The sequence below is a fragment of the Phoca vitulina genome, unplaced genomic scaffold (genome assembly GCF_004348235.1).
Source record: "Phoca vitulina isolate PV1807 unplaced genomic scaffold, GSC_HSeal_1.0 scaffold29, whole genome shotgun sequence".
NCBI classification, from domain to species: domain Eukaryota; kingdom Metazoa; phylum Chordata; class Mammalia; order Carnivora; family Phocidae; genus Phoca; species Phoca vitulina.
Genome location: NW_022589732.1, coordinates 14,773,427 through 14,796,964, shown reverse-complemented (window position 1 = coordinate 14,796,964; position 23,538 = coordinate 14,773,427). Strand labels below are relative to the sequence as shown.

The following is a 23,538-nucleotide window of genomic DNA, read 5'->3' as shown; positions in this document are numbered from 1 at the left end:
CCATATAATAAGTATAAAAATGTCAGCTGTGGAACCTAACCCTAAAACCTCAGAGGGTTCTGAGTACCCATAAGTTTTAGGAAAACTGAATGATAGTTAAACAGGCTTCTTTCTTCAGAATATCTCAAGGCTTTTAATATGCTGATATGAACATTAAAATTCAAGATGGATATAATACACACACTTCCTAAGCTTTTTTGGTCATGTAATCCTTTTTCTCCAGATCATCTAACAAAATTAATGCTTTTTAAACCAGAATAGTCTAGAACCATATTGGTCTAAATAAGGTAGCTACTGGCCTCCTACAGCTATAGACATTCAAATTTAAGCTAATAAAGTTAAATAAAATTAAAAATTCAGTTCATCAGTCACACTAGCCATGTTTCAAGTGCTCAATAGCCACATGTAAAGAGTGGCTATCATACCGGATACGCAAATAAAGAACATCCCACTCTTATAAAAAAGTACTATTGGATGGTGCAGGGAGAGTTCAATAACAAAAATAAACAACAGAGTAAACATGATCAATTTTAGAGATGAAATGGACCTAAAAGAGTGCCTTCATTTAAGAAATGGGAAAAGTTGGGGGCTCCTGGCTGGCTCAGTCAGTAGAGCTTGTGACTCTTGTTCTCAGGGTCGTGGGTTTGAGGTCCCTGTTGGGTGTAGAGATTACTTAAAAAAATAAAAAAATAAATAAAAAGAAATGGGAAAAGTTAGGCATAAAGTTTGAGTACATTGCCAAACAGAGGTCACATACGGCACAGTGGGTGAATCAAAATCAGAACTGTAGTATCAGAATACTTGTTAATCACAAACACATAAAAATCAATGTATATTTCTCCTCATTCCACCCAACGAAGAGAGTTTTCTATAGAAACCAAAATTTTGTTTATTAACATTACTTTTGGAATCAGTTCAAGAGGTACAAAAATATCAGGACCTCAACATGTCAAGACAGTTGATGAAGCATATGTTTGCTTCCTCTTCCAAGTCTTACTGGATGTCAAAAAACATGTTTTATATATATTTATACATATACATATATATGAACAAATGTATAACAGCACCACTAAGCAAGCAAAGAGGCCACACACAGACCACAAATTTGAGAAATAATAAATCTAGCTTAACAGAAAGAAAATATAAAAGAATTGACAAAGCAGTGATAGGAGACATAAAATAAGAGTAATTCCTTTAAACACTCTATTTGGAACACTGTCCAACCACTCCTACCTTATCCACAAGAGTAAAAGGTGTTTGTATGTTCCAATCTGTAGTTGTAAAGTCCTCCATATCCTGACAATTGTGTAGCATCTTAGCCTACCTGTTATTTTTTTTCTTTAAAAAAATTTTTTTGGGGGGATGCCTGGGTGGCTCAGTCAGTGAAGTGTTTGGCTCAGGTCACTGAGTCCCGCATCAGGCTCCCTGCTCAGTGGGGATCCTGCTTCTCCCTCTGCCTGTGCTCTCTCTCTGACAAATGAATAAATAAAATCTTAAAAAAAATAAAAATAAATAAATAAATTTTTTTTTGGTAACAGCTTTATTGAGATAGAATTCACATACCATACAATTCACTCATTTAAAGTATACAATCTAATCATTTTAAATATATTCATAATTGTGCAACCATCACCACTATCACTTTTAGAGTATATTCATTAACTCATAAAGAAACCCCCATACCTTTAGTTATTGAAAACAAATATCCCCATCCCTAAGTAACCACTCATCTACTTTCTATCTCTGTACTTTGTCGATTCTGGACATTTCATATAAATGGAATCATATAATATGTGTATGATTTTGTTGACTAGATTCTTTCACTTAGAATAATGTTATCAGTGTTCATACATGCTAGATCATCTATCAGTACTTTATTCCTTTTTATGGCTGAATAACATTGTGTTATATGGATATAGCATATTTTTGTCATTCACCCATCCCTGGATACATAGGTTGTCTTCATCTTTGGCTATTATGAATAATACTGTGATGAACATTCAACATGCAAGGTTTTGTGTGGACATACTATCTTCATTTCTCTTGGCCATACACCTGGGAGTAGAATTGCTGGGTCAACTTAACTTTTAACAGTTAAATTTAATTGTTTAACTTTCTGAAGAACTGCTGCACTATATTCTACTACCTGCCTAATTTTTTCTCAGAGACAATACAGGAAAACCTGTCTGCCTAATTATATGAAAAAGAAGCAACCAGAAAATAACAGTTTCTATAAATTAGGTTAACCACTGCTGAAATTTTTACAAATATCAATAGTTGAAAGGATGACCTGAACAATAAAGATGTGTGGATAAAAAATAAGATGAAGGTAAGAGAGTTGAAAACACCCAGGAAAACACCCCCAAATCCACAGGAAATATAAGAGATGAAGAGTATGAAAGAAAAATTAAGAGGCACAGAGAATGGATCAGGTGGCCCAAGGTCCATTTAAGAAGAATGATGGGGAGACTAGAGATAATGAAGAGTAAGAAAGAAATACCAGAAAAAAAGTCTTCAAAAGAGAAAAAAATATAATCTTCAGATTTGTCCAACTATGAAGCAATTCTTTTAGGGAGGGGACTAGGATCTATACTTGGACAACACCTTGTTCAATTTCGGAACTTTTTTTTTTCAGAACTCTTTATATTAAGAGAAAACCTTAAGAACTTCTAGAGTGAAAAATAACAGATTATCTGAAAAGGAGTAAAAATAAATACACCAGACTTCTTAAAGAATATAGGATGATAAAAAAAATACATATTATATTCTATGCTAGAAGAAAAAAAGATTTTCCAAATAGAATTCAATATCCTTTCAGATTATTAACTCATAAGGGAAAATATAATCTTCACATGTAAGTATTGTTTTCCCCTGCATTTATAAAAGAAAAATAATATATTAAGTTGGAGGTGTAACAATCAAAAAGAGACATAAGAAAGAAGACACCATGGTTGTTAAAAAAGAAAAAGGGATGAAAAAATGAGGACTGTGTAGGACTTTGGAAAAGTAAAGGAATCCAAAAAGAAATTTAAAGAGGGCCCATTATATCTTATTACATGTAAAATTCTCCCTTAAGTAGCAAAAATTTTAATAACAAAGGAATGTAGTTTCTGTTCTATGAATCCTTCCAATCACGTTACTTGGTTCTACAGAGAATAATAGTTACTAGTTATTTGGTAATGAGGTTTTGTTTGGTTTTCAATTTTAGAATCTATGCTGAGATACAACATGTAACATTTAATTACAGTTACAAACGTTTTTAACACTTAGTAACATTTACAAAATGTAAAAACATATATAACACTGACATTTTGAAGATGGAAAAAGGGAGAGATGAAAGAGAAGTTTACTAATGTTCTCTCCTTCATTTAAAGAGTCTAAGTACCTCAAATGTTAAAAATCAACTTTGAAAAGAGGTTTTAAGTCTATTGTTTAAAGCCATAAAATCAATCAGTGGAAAAATTAAAATACATAAAAAGCATAAAGAAGGCAATGAGAAAGGAAAAAGAGAAAAAACAGTGTAAGTGCACTATATTCTTCATCTTCCAGAGGAGAGTCAATAGACATGTAAATCTGTTAATTAAAGAATGGGGCATAACCACATTAAGTAAATTTATAATGATAAACTAAAAACATTAACTGTTAGCATTTGTAAATCTATGGCGTGGAGAAGGAGGGAAGTTATATTGTTGGGCTTTCTTTTGTTTTTATAAATTTCTTAAAGATATTGAAAATAAATGTGCAATTTTAAAAAGTTATAAAGTTAACAGTTGTGTAACCTCCAGAAGCATTATCACTATAGATAGATACATACAAACACAGACAGAGAGAGAGAGAGAGATAATGATATATGTATGCTTGACCATCTCTGGGCTCTTAATTCTGATTCATTGATATATATGTCTACCCCTGCACAAACTGCATTTTGTCTTAATTACTATTGCCTTATAAGTCTTAATGAAAAACAAGTACCTTCACCTTGTTCTTCTTCATGAGTGCACTGAATATTCTTGGTCCTTTGTACCTACATATAAATGTACAACTAGATGTCAATTTCCAAAAAACAATTTGTAGAGATTTGACTAGGATTGCACTAAATATATATATGGGAAAGTGATAACCTTTCCAATATTAAACTGTCTAAACCTTGATCACACTGTACATCACAATATATTTATTCAGGTCTTTAATTTTTTCTCAATTAGTTTTCATAATTTTTGCCATAAATCTTGCACATCTTTTATTAGAATCACTATTTCATACTTCCTTTATTTTAGTACTACTGTGATATTTGTTTAAACCTAATTTTTATTTGTTGATGGTATTTAGAAATATAATTCTTTTTTAAAGATTTATTTTAGAGAGAAAGAGAACAAGCAAGAGCAGGGGGAGGGGGCAGAGGGAGAGAGAAAACCAAGCAGACTCCACACTGAGCATGGAGCCTGACATGGGGCTCGATCTCATGACCCTGATATCAGATCTGAGTCAAAACCAAGAGTCAGATACTTAGCTATGCCACCCAGAAGCCCCAGAAATAGAATCCTTATATAACAATTTTTATCTATCCAAGTTGCTAATATCTCTAATTAATTCCAATAATTTATCTGTTTTTGCCATACATATATAATCATTTATGAAAAATGACAATTTTTTTCTCTCTTTTTCTTGCCTTAGTTCAGAAACTCAGGACCTCCAGCATAACATGCACAGATAATAGTCGGTAGTAACAGTAGTAAATGGGCAAACTTAGTCTTATTCCAAATTTTGACCTAATAAATTCTTTTTTTTTTTTTAAGATTTTTTTATTTATTTGACAGAGAGAGAGACAGCGAGAGAGGGAACACAAGCAGGGGGAGTGGGAGAGGGAGAAGCAGGCTTCCCGTGGAGCAGGGAGCCTGATGCGGGGCTCGATCCCAGGACCCTGGGACCATGACCTGAGCTGAAGGCAGACACTAACGACAGAGCCACCCAGGCGCCCCGACCTAATAAATTCTAACAAATCCTGATGAAAGGCAGGATAAGTCCATTTCCCAAAGCTAGAAGTCTTGGAGAAGTGTTTAACTTTTCACTTTATTTTTACTGTGTGTATGCACTGCTTTACTAAAGAGCTAAATTTTTAAAATGTTAGACCTTTTATCTACTGATATTTCCATATATTTCAATTTAGAAATATTAAGTTACCAAAACAAACACAAAATATAATCCAACAAAATTACAATATACATGTACAGATTGCAAACAAAGGTACCCTACACACACACACACACACACAAAAGGATCTGGAAGAGTACAACCAAGGTGTTAATAGCGGTTAGCTCCAAAGTAGGAGCAAGTATGGATATTGTATACATTTATTCTGACAGTGTAACAAGCATATAAACTGATTTGCAACAAAAACATTTTTAATCTATTTCATTTTATAATGGAAGAACACAACAATTTTCCATACAATTATCTAAAAAGAACTGCATATACAACAAAGTTCAATAAAAAGCATAGACCAGAGAAGTGAGGGATTCTGAATGAAAGAGGCAGGGAAAATTTAACATTTGAACCGAATTTGACAGATAAGGGAGAAAAAATACTCAGGACTGAGGGTAAAACAAAAACATGACATATTGTGAGAAACAATTTAAACACAGACTAAAATATAGACCAAAATCAAAGTAGTAAAAACTGGCAATGAAAAGGTAACTCTCTCTGCCAGGCTAATAAATTTAGACATTATTCGACAGGCAAGCAGAAATTACTAAAATCTGTTTGCTAATAGTGTGAAAGGCAGACTTGTTTTTAAAAATGATGACAGCACTGTTTGGAGGACAATGTAGAATAAAGAGAGGCAGAAGACTGCCACCTTTCAAATAGTTCAAACCAAAGATCAGCTGTTGAGCTAAGGCACTAGAGAGAAATTATTAAACTGAGGAAGCATTTCTGAGATTGAAGATACAACATGTGATAAATAGCTGGAAGTGGAAGACATGGTAGAGGGATGACTATTCTGAGATTTCTAGTTTGGATGACCAGGTGGATGATGTTGAGAAAGGAAATACAAGAGAGAAGAAAACTGTACTGAGCAAAGGGAATTCATACATAGTGACAAACAAAGAAACATTTCTATTTAGGGAAATGATTGTAATGAGGGAAGATTTATTTTTTGTTTTTTTTTTTAATCTCTTGCAGGGAACGGACACATCTTAATTTTCTCTGTATACTTTTCTAGCTGATACAAAATTTTCTGTTTGTCTGTGAATGGTCTACTTTGTCTGGGTCAAAACTACTAACGCAGCCAATGGAAAATGTTGGGGAAAGATGAAGGACTGAGTATCTTTAATGAATGGAACCAAAAATTCAGGCTGAAACATTAATGAGCTTCAAAACTAGGAGTATAACTTGATAGGTAAATAATCTAATCAACTATATAAAAATTTTAAATATTTCCTAAGTTGTTTAGGGATGAAATTGTTTAATAGCTTTACATGTTATGGGAAACTTCAACATATTTCCATTATGGGATATATTTTTTTTAAGAGACGAAGAGAGAGAGGGAGAGGGGGAGGGGGGGGAGAGAGAGAAAGAGAATCTTAAGCAGGCTCCATGCCCAGCACAGAGCCCCGACACAGGGCTCAATCTCACAACCTGAGATCATGCCCTGAGCTGAAACCAAGAGTCAGATTCTTAACTGACTGAGCCACCCAGGTGCCCCTCCATTATGTGATTTTTTTCTACAGGGAATAAAGTGTGGCAATTTCAGTACTTGATAAATTCATTCTTACTTTCTCCTTTTGGTTAAATTTCTTTGTCTGAATGGAATGGGCATATCAAACACTTCAATCAAATGACTGACAGGAGTGAAAAAACAGTAGCTGATCCATTTTCCTACTAGTGCTCTATTTGTGAAACCCAAATTAATAAAATTTATAGCTTTCATAATGTTTAAAAACTTCCAGAGGAAAGGTTACTTAATAAAATGCTAGAGGAAAAACTGGATTCAGTACTTATCAAAGTTCTAGATGACAGTTTCCAGATAATGCAAAGAAAAAAGGAATAAAAATAAATTTGATAATATAAAAATATTTAAAATTTTTCTATATAAAAGCAAAACTGAGGGGCGCCTGCGTGGCTCAGTCGTTAAGCGTCTGCCTTCAGCCCAGGTCATGATCCCAGGGTCCTGGAATCGAGCCCCACATCAGGCTCCCAGCTCCGTGGGAGGCTTGCTTCTCCCTCTCCCACTCCCCCGGCTTGTGTTCCCTCTCTCGCTGTGTCTCTCTCTGTCCAATAAATAAATAAAATCTTTAAAAAAAATAAAAAATAAAAAAAATAAAAGCAAAACTGAAATAAAAAAATTTAAATATAAAGATGTTTAGCAATATGAAAAATGGTTATTATATTTACTTACATATTTTAAAAAATATTTTAAAATATTATTTTACATATTTTAGTATTAATTCAATAAATTAGTTTGGTTTTTAAATGTTATTTTAATATTCTCATACAGAACAGAAATAAAAATGTTAAGGCTCAGACAACTGGACAAATGAACAAAAAACAAAAGAAAAATAATAAATGTTCAAAACAATCGGAGATACATTTAACACATTATTTTTCTTTAGAAATTATTAACAAAATGACCAGAAGAAAATACATTAACATGCCAATGGCATTTTTTATTTATTTATTTTTAAAAAGACTTTATTTATTTTAGAGAGAGAGAGCCTGAGCAAGGAGGACAGGGAGGGGGGGAAGCAGGCTCCCCGCTGAGTGGAGAGCCCAAAGCAGGGCTCAATCCCAGGACCCTGGGATCACAACCTGAGCCCAACACAGACACTTAACCAACTGACCCACCCAGGAGCCCCTGGTATTTTTATATAAGCCTTTTCCTTTTTTATAGTTCATACAATTTGACCATGTACTTATATTCATTTTATAATGACGGTATTTTTATTAAAGAAAACTTTTACATACAAATTAATGTCACTAGAATATTATTCAGAATTTCTTGTGGACTAACCTTACAGAAAAAAAGCAAAAAACAATATGCCACATACCCCTAAAGAAGTTTTAGGGGTTCTTGTTCTGAGAATAAATAGGAGAATTTAAATTGTAAGTAATGCTTTCCACTCTCATATCACATATTATTAAATACTTTACAAACAATTGATAATTCCTGACAATAAGATAGCTATCTTTATATCTGTTTTGCTCTTTGAGAAAAAAGTAAAATACAAGGAAGTAGAGAAGCTTTCAAACTCTAATGTTTGGTAGGCAAAGCTGTGACTAACCACTAGCTTTCTGATGCCAGGTTTAATATTAAATCTTTTGAGATACAGTACCACCTCAGCATGGTACTATACACAAGAAAAGGTATCAAATGAAATGATCAAATATGGAAATTTAAAGTCTACTAAAAGATAGCACTGAGTTCTGGTAAAAATAAAAATACTATTGATGATCATAAGCATGCTACTAGCAGCAGCACACAGCTTCCAGCTGTGGAAGGTTGGGCAGTAACTAAATTACTAACTTAAACATAAGCTAAGTAACATAATCTGTCTGTTAGAATAAAAGCCCCTTTAAGCATTAAAATCAAGGTACGATTAATAGAAATACATGTACGAAGGTATAATACAAAAAGATTCACCTTTTCAAAAGCAGTAATTGTACTACCAATGTGAGCAGAAAGTCATGGGAAGGTCAGTAACTGAAAATTTTAATGGAACAGAATTAATTGATGCTATACTGAAAAGAGAGCAGCTAGACTTTGCTGCTTGTCATTGAAGTGGACTGATTGTTTTCTAAGACTTCCAAATAGTTTCCACTTTACAGAGTGAGGAACAAACAGTAATTGATGTTTCAATGAATTTTAAGAGGTGGATTAATAACAGCATAAACACAATAAACACAAGCAAAGTCTAACACAATAAATACAATGAGATAAGCCTACTCTGCTTAGAAAATCTAGCACTACCGAATAAAGAATACCCAGTACACAAGAATAAAGAAAATCAGGGGTCTGACACGTAAGGAGGACATCTGTTAGAAGATGATAATGAAACAATGTATATTCACTGTACTGTAGAAAAACAATCCCAGGACTCTTGAATTCCAATGACTATGATCCACACTCAAAAATCTAAATGAAAAAGTAAAGCCCTACTCCTGTAACCTAAGGATCAAAATACTCCAGTTCAATTTGAAAGATTCAAAGAGTGTTTCAAAATTTTTCTTCATTCAGTTTTTAAAAGGTTAAGAAATTTCTTTCAAATAACCTCTTTTATTTAAATTTTTATTTTTTAAGATTTTATTTATTTATTTGACAGAGAGAGACACAGCGAGAGAGGGAACACAAGCAGGGGGAGTGGGAGAGGGAGACGCAGGCTTCCTGAGGAGGGAGTCCAATGTGGGACTCGATCCGAGGACCCTGGGATCACGACCTGAGCCGAAGGCAGATGCTTAATGACTGAGCCACCCAGGCGCCCCAAAAACCTCTTTTTTTAAGTCTAAATAAATTACCCCAGCAATATTGTAAATTGGCAAGACAAATGGCAAAGTTACACAAATGTGAGAAACTTAATAGGAAATTTTAGAAATATAAACTGTTTTATTTTCTGACATTCCTGAAAAGAGTGACTTATTACCAAGCTATGATATTTTTTATGTTACATAACATTAATTCCTGACAAGTCTGACAACCTATGTTCACTCTAAACAGGTCATAGTGAGTCTAACAAATAAGGGTACCAAAACACTGTTCATAATTCTACTTAAATATGATTGACCTAATATTTCAAAAATATACTTACTGTTATAGAAATACTTTTTAATATTATAAATATTAACTTTGAAAGGATATACTATCCCAAAAATAAAAAAAAAAAACTCTCAAAACTCAATAGTGAGAAAAAAATCCAATAAAAATTGGGCAAAAGATTAATAGGGGTGCCTGGGTGGCTCAGTCAGTTAGGCGTCTGCTTTCGGCTCAGGTCACGACCCCAGGGTCCTGGGATCGAGCCCCACATTGGGCTCTCTGCTCAGCAGAGAGCCTGCTTCTCCCACTTCCTCTGCTGCTCCCCCTGCTTTTGTTCTCTCTCTGTCAAAGAGACACAGCGCGAGAGGGAACACAAGCAGGAGGAATGGGAGAGGGAGAAGCAGGCTTTCTGCTGAGCAGAGAGCCTGACAAGGGGCTCGATCCCAGGACCGTGGGATCATGACCTGAGCCAAAGGCAGACGCTTAATGACTGAGCCACCCAGGCGCCCCAAATAAATAAAGTCCAAAAAAAAAAAAAAAAAAAAAGAATGCTAGCTTAAAAAAATTGGCAATACTAAGTGCTGATGAAGATGTGAAACAACTGAAATTTTCATAAATTGCTGATGGAAATAAAAAATGATACACCCTCTTTAGAACAATTTGGAAATTTCTTAGAAAATTAAACATACACTACCAGACAACTCAGATACATGACTGTTTAGAAAAGCCTTATTTATAACCACCAAACACTTGAAACAACCCAAATGTCCATCAAGTAGTGAATGGATAAACAAATTATGGTACATCCACGCAAAGTTAAGCAATAAAAACAAACAATACATTTAAGAACATGCATGAATCTCCAAAGTATTATGCAATGTGAAAGAAGCCAGACATAAAAGGGCTACATACAATATGATTCCATTTATTTGACATTCTGGATATGGCATATCTATAGGCAATTTAAAAAAAAGAAGAATATATTATCTAGAGAAACAAAAAGGAAATTCCAAAAGACTATCTTTCTCTGCATGTATGTATGTGCATATCTATCTACTTACCTCCACAGAAAGGTATACACGTGAGATACACGTGAAACTCAAAACAAGTCTATGAGACAAGTAAGATTTATGCAAACATCCCCATTTTCTAAGACACATATTTAGAGTTTTAGTGACTTTTGATCTAGAAATAATTTCAAACTATGGAAACACTACAATATAATACAGAGAACACTTGTACACCTTTTACCAAGATTCACCAATTTTTAATATTTTGAACACTTATCCCCTTTTCTCTATTGTTACATAGACATTTGTCTTTACAAATCATTTTGGAGTAGGTTATATATATATAATGCACTTTTATTATTTATAATACCTCAATGAAAACTTCCTAAGAAGATGAAGTTTGTATCTGTGAAATCAATTTTATGGGTTCATATGGCTATCTCCAATTCCAATCCAACACAATTCAAAGCCATTGTCTTCTCCCATTCCTTGTCATCTTTTTTTCATTATGTGTCTCTCCTTCTACATTGAGATCCGTTGCTCTGAGGTCCAGGACATGGTTCAGTACCTATACTGGACAAGCCCCTTCCAGTGCAAAAAAGGAGAAATCTAACTGGAATGGATTGGGAATGGTGTAACGGGAAGAGGGCCTGCTTGATGCTGCTCTATGTCCAAAGACCTGTGCTGGGCTTTTTCTTTTCAGGAGTGATTGTGTCTGTTTTTGAACTACATTCTCCACATCTTTCTTCTTCTTCAAGGTCTCTTAAGCACCGCCACCGAATCCCTGCTCTCCAAAGGTACAGAAACAAAGAAGCAGTAAGAGCTCTACTGGAATATGTTTCTTCCTCTACTTATAAGAAATTTGATTTCTAGAATATTCTATCTCCTAGCAATTCTAAAGGTGCAGGTTATGTGTGATTCTATTTATAACCCTTGTTTTTTTTTTTTTAATATTTATTTACTTATTTGAGAGACAAAGAATGAGCATGAGCAGGAGGGGCAGAAGGAGAGAAAGACAGAATCTCAAGTAGACTCTGTGCTCAGCACAGAGCCCAACATGGGGCTTGATCCCACGACCCTGAGGTCAGACCTGAGCCGAAACCAAGGGTCGGACACTCAACCAACTAAGCCATCCAGACACTCCTGCATCCTTTGTTTTAAGGATGAGGAAATTCAGATTCATTATCCTCCAAGCCCAGTTGAAGTGACCTTTGATGGATTTCTCACAACCGTTAAGTAGCACACTGAGGACTGGGAGATCCACCCAATAATTAAGAAAACATTACAATGATATATAATAAAAATAAGAATATTTAGAATAAAACATCTCATGGCCCAAAACTGAATGAATTTCTTTTTAATTAAAGGTAGTTGTGGCTTAATTATTTTTAAGATGCATCCAGAAGATGCATTCTATAAAGCCAGAAAAATGAAAGAAAATGAGAATGATGACAGAAAAAAGGAGAGGAGAAATTAAAAAGAAATAGCTCTTTAAATTTTAATGTGCCATTTTTTCTAGCTATCTGATATGAAGCAAATACTACTTGAAATGAGAAAGATTTCATGACAAGGTCCTGTAACTGAGCACCAGTTATTATTATATGGAAAAAACTGTCCTTATAAAAAAGATATAGTAAGAATTATGAACAGGAAAATGTCCACAAAAGCACCCTTCACATCTAGTTCTAACTTAGTGTAACTGCTTCCCACTTTCACAGTAACTAAAGCCTCTCTTTTCTCACTCTTGGGAAAAAAAGAGAAGTCAGCATATACCAGGAGATAAAGAAGATCTCACATTGTGTTAACATCACCAGAGCACAAGAACAAACATCAACAATTTTGAACATTTCATAGAGAAAGTAAAGTAAGACTAGTAAAAAAACCTTTACAGAAAAATTTAAAAAATTTAACTTCCTTAAGAAAGCATTCACAACTGCCAAGTAGGGTTTTTGATGAAGTTCTTTCTTAAACTTCTCATCTAAACAAATAATAAAATGAAAAAATCAGTAATTCTAAACAGACTATACTTATTAAGACCAAATGTTAATAGAATAATGCAGGGGAGGGGGCAAATCCATAAGCAAATTATAAGATTCAAAGCTTTGAAATCTTTTACCACGAATGTTTAGTAAGGTTGAAAAAAAACTGCTTAAATGTCAGTTTGATAAAAACCAAAAGAACATTTCCCACATGTGCTTATATTTAACCATATTTTTAAAAGATGGAAAAGTAACAGTCATTCAAAACTAAGGTTAAGCTATTAGTTCATATGAATTGTAATTTAAAGGTATTTCTCCAACCTCTAATTTTATTTTCTTTGATAAGAAAGTACTTTTAAGCATGTATTGCTTAGGTAAATCTTTATTCCATTCTAAAATGTTTAAAGGTTTAATTCTTTTCATTTATAACTCTGAAGATTTTTCTGCATGTAAGATAATCAAATATACTGTTGAAAGCACTTTGTACTTGAGTATAATTACAATAAAATGAATTACTCCTAAATTCAGGTGCATATGTGTATTCAGTTTCTGCCCATTATAAAAACACAACAAAATTTCACTAAACCAATTTACAATTTTCATTAAATAGTAAAACTGTCTGACATATAGTTTTAAACCATACCAAAAAAAGCCACATGAGAAAAAGAGAAATAGTGCAGGACAGTGGTTCTCAAAATGAAACATGTAGCTTCCTGGTAAACCTACAGTGCCATCCATATGTCCACAAGCAGTTCCAAAACACAAATTATACTTTTTCCCTCCTTTATTGGTTTGGTTCAGCTGTTATTTCTATCACAGAATCCATGGTTTATAAGGGGGCCTTAGTTTCTCTGATCATAGAAAAATTCTAGAAACATATGTAACAGATACAAAGAGAAAGTATTCATGCAATAATTAATCATTTTTCTCTATCAAACTTTAAATATATCACTCACCAGAAACACTCAAACACTTAAATCTCTTATCAAAACATAACATATGGAACTTCTAATTCTGAATAGCATATAGCAGGTGACAGCCAGCATTCATACTGACAACAACTATAAAAGTCATATAAATTATAAAATATAAATCATAAATCATTAACGGTACCAAAGAGCTATAGAAGGAACAGGATCAAATGAATACATTTCCCAAGAGGTAAGAACTGTTCAGAGGGTAGCCTAGAACTGGCAGATGATTGTCCACCCTGCCTGAATTTGTAGTCAGTAGCATGGGGTTAGAGAGACAAAATCTGACATTTGGGGGACCTCAAACAGCTGGTTTGTCCCATAACACATTTGCTGAATTCTGAAACTGAATGGTAAGCTAAGAAGGTTAACCAAAATCATCACCTGAAAAGCAGAAAGTTCTCCAAGTCTGGCAGGGCTTAAAAAACAAAGACAGGAATAGAGGAAGAACTAAAAACATAACAGGCTAAAAATGAAATCCCTAGGAGGAATGGAGAATAAAATCTAAAGATAACACAGATAATTTTTCCCTGGGGAGTGGGAGAGGACATATATCTATAGTGCTTACAACTAGAAGCTGGAAATTCAGACCTTGGCCTTACCAGAACACTGGGATGGGGGTGCAGGGCAAGGGGGTTAAAAAAAAAAAAAAAAAAAAAGATAGGGATTTCAGCCACTATTAGTACTAAGGTGATAAAATTGGAAACTGAGGCTCTAAAATAAAAGGTCAGTTTCCCACTTGAGATATTTGCCAAATTTTCAAGTGGATTAGGCTGAAGGATAAAGAATTAAGCTGGAAATCTCTGAGAGCAGTTCTGGTGCCAAGTTTCAGAGCTGACGAGACAAAGACCTAATAGCCTCAATTAAAAGTCCAAGAGAGTCAAGCTGTAGAAACAGAGGCAAACAGGGTAGACTGAACCTATCAAAACTGAAAATCAACTCTGACCTAGCTTCATCTTTGATTTTATTAAGGCAATCAACCCTCCCATCACTTCATATCAGCCTCATAGAGAAAAGGGTAAATATTCTGGTAGATGATACAATCTAAAGGATCTACAGCTCTTAAATAATAGACAGCTGGTAGTTATGCAAAGAGGCAAAATAATTTGACTACAAACAAAAAGGGAACAGCAAGAGATAAAGTTTCAGAAATAATATAGACACTGGAAATAAAGAAAGGGACTTCCAAATAACTATGATTAGTATTTTCAAGGAAACAAAGAAAGAATACATAAACTAGATAAAAGAATGGAGAATTGAAACAGAATTTAAAACAATAAAATAAACATCTAGAACTTAATTTGACATTTGAGTTTAAAAATTCATTGAGTAAGTTTAATATTTAACACAACCCCTATCAAAATACCAACAGCATTTTTCACAGAACTAGAACAAACAATCCTAAAATTTGTAAGGAACCACAAAAGAACTTGAAGAGCCAAAGCAATCTTGAAAAAGAAAAGCAAAGCTGGAGGCATCACAATTCCGGACTTCAAGCTATATTACAAAGCTGTAGCAATCAAGACAGTACAGTATTGGCACAAAAACAGACACATAGATCAATGAGACAGAATAGAAAACACAGAAATGAATCCATAACTATATGGTCAATTAATCTTCGACAAAGCAGGAAAAGAATATCCAATGGGAAAAAGACAGTCTCTTCAACAAATGGTGTTGGAAAAACTGGACAGCAACATGCAAAAGAATGAAGCTTTCTCACACCAAACAAAACTAAATTCAAAGTGGATTAAATCCTAGAGGAGAACACAGGCAGTAACCTCTTTGACATCGGCCATAGCAACTTCTTTCTAGATAGGTCTCCTGAGGCAAGGGAAACAAAAGCAAAAATAAACTATTGGTATTTCATCAAAATATAAAGCTTCTACACAGCAAAGGAAATAATCAACAAAACTAAAAGGCAACCTATGGAATGAGAGATATTTGCAAATGGCATATCTGATAAAGAGTTAGTATCCAAAATATATAAAGAACTTAAAAACCTCAACACCCAAAAAACTAATAATCCAATTAAAAAATGGGCAGAAGATATGAACAGATATTTCTCCCAAGATACACAGATGGCCAACAGACACCTGAAAAAATGCTCATCATCACTTACCATCAGGGAAATGCAAAACAAACCTACAACCTACAATCACCTCACAGCTGTCAGAATGGCTAAAATCAAAAACACAAGAAACAACAGGTGTTGGCGAGGACGTGGAGAAGTGCACTGTTGGTGGGAATGCAAACTGGTGCAGCCACTCTGGAAAACAGTATGAAGGTTCCTCAAAAAGTTAAAAATAGAATTACCACATGATCCAGTAATTGCACTACTGGGTATTTACCCAAAGATTACAAAAACATTAATTCAAAGGGATACATGCATACCTATGTTTATAGCAGCATTATCTACAATATCCAAATCATGGAAGCAGCCCAAGTGTCCACAGATTGATGAATGGATAAAGATGTGTGTGTGTGTGTGTGTGTGTATGTGCGTGTGTGTGTGTGTGTGTATAATATATACATTTTTATTTAAGAATCAAAATCATATTGATTTTAAATTGATCAAAATCAATTTAAGAAACCAAACAAGCAAAGGGGAAAAGAGAGAGAGGGACAGACAGACAAACCAAGAAACAGACTCTTAATTATAGAGAACAGAGGGGAGGTGGGTGGGGGATGGGTTAAATAGGTGATGGGGATTAAGGAGTTAACCTCTGATGAGCACTGGGTGATGTATGGAATTCTTTTTTTTTTTTTTAAAGATTTTATTTATTCATTTGAGACACAGAGATACAGAGAGAGAGAGAGCACGAGCAGTGGGAGAGGCAGAGGGAGAGGGAGAAGCAGACTCCCGGCTGAGCCAGGAGCCCGATGTGGGGCTCGATCCCAGGACCCTGGGATCACGACCCTAGCCGAAGGCAGACGCTCAACCATCTGAGCCACCCAGGCGCCCCGATGTATGGAATTCTTGAATCACTATACTGTACACCTAAAACTAATATAACACTGTATGTTAACTAACTGGAATTACAATAAAAACTTTTAAAAAAAGGGGGGGGTGCCTGGGTGGCTCAGTCGTTAAGCATCTGCCTTTGGCTCAGGTCATGATCCCAGGGTCCTGGGATCAAGCCCCGCATCAGGCTCCCTGCTCCACGGGAAGCCTGCTTCTCCCTCTCCCACTTCCCCCTGCTTGTGTTCCCTCTCTCGCTCTCTCTGTCAAATAAATAAATAAAATCCTAAAAACTTAAAAAAAAAAAAAAAAAGAATTCATGAATAAGTTTAAGTTTAAATTGTGTTCTCCCTGAATCTTCCTGCTACTTAGCCCCAGACATGGTATCAGTCATGGAAAGATGCAGCACAACTGGGAAAATAAAGCCCCAATTCTCTGGCTTGAGGATCAAAGGCAAGAACTCCAGGGAACCACAAAGTACTAGGGTTCCTGACACATCTGGAAAAAAACAAAAGATTAAACAAAGATATAGAAGATATAAAGAAAACCAAGGAAAAATTTCAGTAATTGAAATTTTAAAGCTCATTAGCTGGGCTCAATTGCAAAATGGAGAAGACAGAATTGAGACTCCATGTATTTGAAGACAGATCAACAAAAATGTTCCAGTCTGAACAACAGAGAGAAAAATTGTTTTTAAAAAATGAAGACTCAGACACCTATGAGTTAATACTAAAACATCTAACATTTATGTCATTAGAGTGCCAGAAGAAGAGAAAAAAATACAGTGCAGAAGAAAATTTTGAAAAAAATAATAGCTTAAAACCTTCCAAATTTGATTAAAGACACACTCCTACAGGCTCAAGAAGTTCAGAAACCCCAGATAGTATAAACTCACAGAAATCTATGCCCAGACATATGAGCAGAACCCAAAGAGTGGAACTGGGTGGAATATCAATATTTAAGAGGAAAAGGACCAACAGAGAGGAAGGGAAACACCCACCTACCCCCCCCATCCCCCAAAAAAAGAGCCTGGAGAGAGTGAGATATCAAAAAGGCAGGAAGGAATATCCAGCATAGCCAAATTCCTTACTAAAGGACATTAAAGGCAAATTTGTTATCAATGTGATCAAAATAGGATTTCATATTGCAAGTCATTGGGTAGGAAGCATTCCTTAATGGTTTAAAGCAAAGCTCTGTTGTCAGACAGACCTGGCTTTAATTTCATGTTCATCTAATTATCTGACATAGCACAAATAACTTAAATTCCCTGAGATTAGGTTTCATCACTTGTAAAACATGGTATTAAAGACCATATCTGTTTTTGCATTCTACGATACTTAAGTAGAGTGCTTAACAGATACTGGGTATATACATGCTGAAAAAAAATTGATAAATGAATGAATGGATGGACAGAGGAATTATGGAAGAATTAAAGGACAGTCTTCTTGCTGCTGGCTGCTGCTATTAGATTTTTTTTTTATTATGTTATGTTAATCCCCATACATTACATCATTAGTTTTTGATGTAGTGTTCCATGATTCATTGTTTGCGTATAACACCCAGTGCTCCATGCAGAACGTGCCCTCTTTAATACCCATCACCAGGCTAACCCATCCTCCCACCCCCCTCCCCTCTAGAACCCTCAGTTTGTTTCTCAGAGTCCATCGTCTCTCATGGTTCGTCTCCCCCTCCGATTTCCCCCCCTTCATTCTTCCCCTCCTGCTATCTTCTTCTTTTTTTTTTTCTTAACATATAATGTATTATTTGCTTCAGAGGTACAGATCTGTGATTGGATTTTTAAGAAAGTGTAGACTACCAATCTGTACACATTTTAACAAAAGTAAGTTTTTCTTAAATATTTTTTAGAAGAATTTGACATTGATTTGAATTTTGCCACTGTCTAAGATACCTATAGGATACTAGATTTAAAAAAAATGCAAAAGAACCTAAAAAACAAGAATGTAGAACATTGTTATTAGTGAAAAATTTAAACAATAAGACGCAAATTTGAGGTTAATAATTAGACATTATGTTATCTAGTGAGAAAAAAATTATTTCTGAACTGAGATTAGATTAAGGTGCTCTGAGCTCCTCCTCCTACAACAGGCTCAAGATGAGAAAAAGTGTGTGTGTGCAGTGTACTATTTCACTCTCATTTTATTTAATAACTTCTTTTCTTTCTTTCAGTTAATACAAAGCAATACCACTCAGTTGTGGTATGCAATGCCTTGAATATAGTGAACACTTAATAAATGTTACCAACTATTTGTCTAATCATGGAGGAACAACTTGTTGATTTTGCAAAGAATGTTCAATTTGGCTATCATCTAAAAAAACTAAATGATGGACATCTTTACAATTTTAAATTCAAACTTCCAAAATTCCTGGAAAACATCTGATGCAAAATATTCTCAATCCCTACTTTATTAAATAAAGAAAAATAAAATCTATTGCATAACCAATGTTACAGTTATACAAAACCAATACTAACCCCATAACAATGTTGATTCAAAAGCACATAGCGTCACACCATATTGTTTTTTACATTACTGTTAATGGAATTCGCGTTTGGTATTACTTTTTAAAAGCAAGGATTTCGAAAATTTATCACTATAGAAGTTTTATCTTATGCATGCCTTTGCAGCAAAAGATATTAAAACCAATATGAAAAGTGTTTAGATACTAAGGAGATGTTTTCTTTCATCTTCCGAATACTACAAACAGAGATTCCAATAAAGAAAACCACAAGTTTGCTGAAGTTTAAAACATCTGGGGGATATCTTAAGATATTCATTCTTAAGAGATCCAAGTTAAAGAACAGCCTGAAGGGTAGATGATAAATCTGCTATAAAAGTAGAAGTGTGTTTTTAATCCCTTTGAATATAAACAGACTTTAAAAAAAAAAGGAACTATAATTCGAAAGCAAAGTGCCAAGAGACAAAAATGTTCCATAAAAGGAAACTTATTAAAATAAACATTAGGGCTCAATTATAAAATAAAAAGAACTTAATTATTAAATAATCATGAGAATATAATGATTTTAGGACATTAGCAACCAGAAAGTGTCAATAATCCTTTGTAATTGCTATTGAAGCGTATTGGGTGATGGGTTCAGATTACAAATACTCTTTTGTAAAAGATGTTTCCCCAGCTGTAAATTCTCATATGATAATAATAAACTCTCAGAAGCTATTTTAAGAAATAAATGGGATAATTTATATTTTAAAAAACTGAAGATACATCTTTTACATCAAGTTAAGATAATATTAATGCAAAAGTCTGTTTCACAAAAAAAATTATTTGCCAAAATACACAATATAGAATGTATCAAGGCATGATACATAAGATCCTAAAACTCATATATATTTTCTTTCTTTTTTCATATATATTTTCTTAAAGTAAGCTCTACACCCAACATGGGGCTTGAACTCATGACCCCTGAGATCAAGAGTCATATGCTTTACTGACTGAGCCAGCCAGGCGCCCCTAAAACTCATATTTTTTTCTTTTACAGAATTTATAATAAAACTGCCCATAAAGCTTATTAATTGAAGAGCGTATTCATGCTATTTTTAAAACAGCTGCCAATACTGGACTCAATACAATGTGAAATATATTCTTTTCAGTACATGCCAAATTTCGAAAGTAAAAACTTTGAACCAACTATCATCAGCCAATTTGGAAGCAAAAGCAAACAAGACAAGATAAAATAGGCAAAGCCCTGAATTTCCAAGTTATTTAGCTACTACAGAAGAGTGCCCTACAGGATATGCTGATATATAATTTATAGGTAAGTCTGTTTCCCCCATTTCAAAGATTTAAATTACATTATGTTGATAATAAACTTCACCAAATCTGAACATTTTTAGTACTTTTGAAATGCAATAACTCTAAAATGAGAATAAAGGACAATTAATCCAACACATAACTGATTTTTAATTATACAAAGAATTATTCTTTCTGGAGGGGAGGGGAGGTCAGAAAGCTTTCTCTATAAAAGGCCAGGTAGTAAATAACTTAGGCTTTTGTGGGTAAAGAGAAAACTCAAGGATATCTTTTAGGTGGTTGGAAAACAAGAGAGAAAACAAATTTCCAAAAAAATTTTTGCTGATAAAATTAAAAATATAATTGAATAGTGTTTTATTTTTTGCTTGCTAGTCTGTTTTGTAATTCAGGTCTACTAATAAGAATATAATTCTTTTGGGGAGAATAACATTTCATTTAATTGGTGTTCAACGTTACTGTTCCCTATCATCAAAAATGACTGCAAATGTTCATCTGTTAACATTGATCTATTATGAGATTTTACATATTTCAACTTTGAAAATGTCTTTTCACACAAATAGATACTGCCAAATACTGATATCAATCCACAAGCATATGATTTTAATTGAGTATATTCATCACATAGAAGGCATTTATAAAATTCTATTATGGGAGTCTCTTGATATTTGCCTTTTAGCATGTCACTACCTTGTAGATTAATCACTTCCAACTCAAAATTAGAGAGAGGCTCCTCAATTGCATTGTTAGAGGATTTAAAATAAGGAAGCATCCTTTGCACTACCATCAAGTTCTGAAAAATACTCCTGGAACTATTGTTTCAGCCTGAAAATTGTATCTCCTATAAATAGTGTGAGAATGGAGATACTACTTCTTGTTTTAACTTCTGACACAATGAGACATATATAAAGTACCTTGACATTATTCATGATTCAAACTATAGTAGTTGCTGTCAAATGACCACTATGGTATAAGTTTCAAATGTTTAAGTGCTATAGGCCTCACAATTAGAAACAATATCAGTACCATTAAGAAACAATATAAAGACTGAAGCAACAGGTAATTTCCAAAGCCATATCATGTACTACAAAATCACTTAACAGAGCTTCTCATCTCAAAAACTTTGATTCTTGACGTGAACTCAAAATAACTGCAGCAATCATATGGTAGGGCAAGTCAAATAGCTCAAATTTCTGACGAAAACTTATGGAACTATCTCTTCATGAGATCAAATGAAGCTCACTGCTTATATTACTAGTTCAATTTAAATGATAGATCCAAATATTTTCCACAATTTTGTAATTATAGTAACAAAATGAATAACCATAGGCTTTAAAACCTTACATTTTCCCAAACTTTGTAAATGTGTCCAATTAACTTTTTTCTGTTCCACATGTATTTTTACCACCATCAGCTATAACATCTCTTAAGAGATTACACCTCAGACTATATACTAAAATTGTGTTTTCTTAACTTCTTTGAAAATAGTCTTGTCTCCAGCTGCTTGATCGAGACTTTTCATGCAGGCTAATTAATTCTCCAATCACTTGAAACTCAGTATCACCTCTTTGAATAAAAGACAACTGAACACTGTCCGTAAATATCTACTGATGCGCCAAAAGCTAAGGAAAACCACTTAAAATCATTATCTTCTTCTTTAACTGACTGTTGATGTTGCTACCAATGTCCTCAATTGTTAAAGCAACTATTGCCACCAAAAAACCAAAGACAGTCTTAAATTTATTTTCTCTAAATATATTTCTTTGCCTACTAAATAAAACACAGTCTAGTTAAGTCACCACTGCTAAATGACTCTCATTGCTTGGCTAAGAAATTAGACACTCCCAAACCTTACTTTGGGTGTAGCCTCATTTTGATTTTTTGTGTGTATATGTAAAAAAATTCTGTTGTGATAAGCTATTATACTTTAAATTTTCTAATTGTCATACGAATTGCTTTCCTGTGAGTTTGGAATACTGTAAGTGCTTAGCCTGGTAATGGCAATCTATATGGTAGTCTTTTAATAGAGCTTAATAAACCTAATATTTTACCATCTAATTTAATAAAATAATCCATAGTCCACTATCCCTTAAAAACCAGGAGATTCAAAGTCCCCTTTTCTCTCCTTTTCTTGTTTTCACATGATGGGCATGTACTAGAAATAAAAAATAAAGTGTTAACGGCATGGTAACACATGTGACACTTAAAACACCACTGAGTAACTGTTTCACTGGGATGTGTAGTATGCCAAGCAGCAGTGTGAAGCAATGAGAACGTCACATCAAATCTTCTGAGCTACGCAACTCTGCCATAGTGATGGGAAAGCAGCCACAGACAACACATAAATAAATGAGCATGAGTACCTTCTAATAAACTTTAATTATGGACAGTGAAATCTGAATTTCAATAACTTTCACATCATAAAATATTCTTCTTCTTTTTACTAATCATTTAAAAATATAAAACCCCGGGCACTTGGGTGGCTCAGTTGGTTGAGCGCCTGACTCTTAATTTCAGCTCAGGTCATGATCTCAGGATCCTGGGATCAAGCCCCACATGGGGCTCCACACTCAGCAGGGAGTCTGCTCAAGGATTCTCTCCCTCTCCCTTTGCCCCTCCCCCCACTTATACACGGGGACGCTCTCTCTCTATTCTAAAATAAATAAATAAATCTTTAAAAATATATATAAAAATATAAAAAATACCATATATATACCATATATGGTATATATAAAAATACCATATATATTCTTAGCTTACAGACCACACAAAAACAAGTGGTGGGACAGATTTGGCCCACAGGCTGTGGTTTGCCAACCCCTGCTTTAAATAAGTCACTTATTCTCTTGGGCTCAGTTCACTCTTCCGCAATAGGTAAATAAAATAATGATTGGTTATACCTATTTACGACAGAGAGAAATGAAAAGGATCATCAAAGATAATATGTGAACAGGTTATGAAACTATAAAACAAATGAGTATCAACAAATTCTATTTTACATTCACAAAATATTGATTATACAACATTCAATGTATTATGCAGTCAATTCAATTCCATAAAGATAACAAAACAAACACTAAGCATTTAC

At 34.0% G+C, this 23,538-nt stretch overlaps 1 protein-coding gene across 4 annotated transcripts in view; it reads right to left on the bottom strand.

Moving 5' to 3' along the window:
- The window catches only part of ADK (adenosine kinase), a 506,764-nt gene that overhangs the window by 342,767 nt on the left and 140,459 nt on the right, over nucleotides 1–23,538 (bottom strand). The window contains exon 1 of one of the 4 annotated variants that reach the window (XM_032423648.1): nucleotides 3,973–4,220. The exons of the other annotated variants lie outside the window; for them this stretch is intronic. Within the exon in view, the coding sequence (XP_032279539.1) occupies nucleotides 3,973–3,993 (21 nt within the window). The 5' untranslated portion in view covers nucleotides 3,994–4,220. Of the gene's footprint in view, nucleotides 1–3,972; nucleotides 4,221–23,538 lie in introns of those variants that run through there. 4 annotated transcript variants of the gene reach the window in all.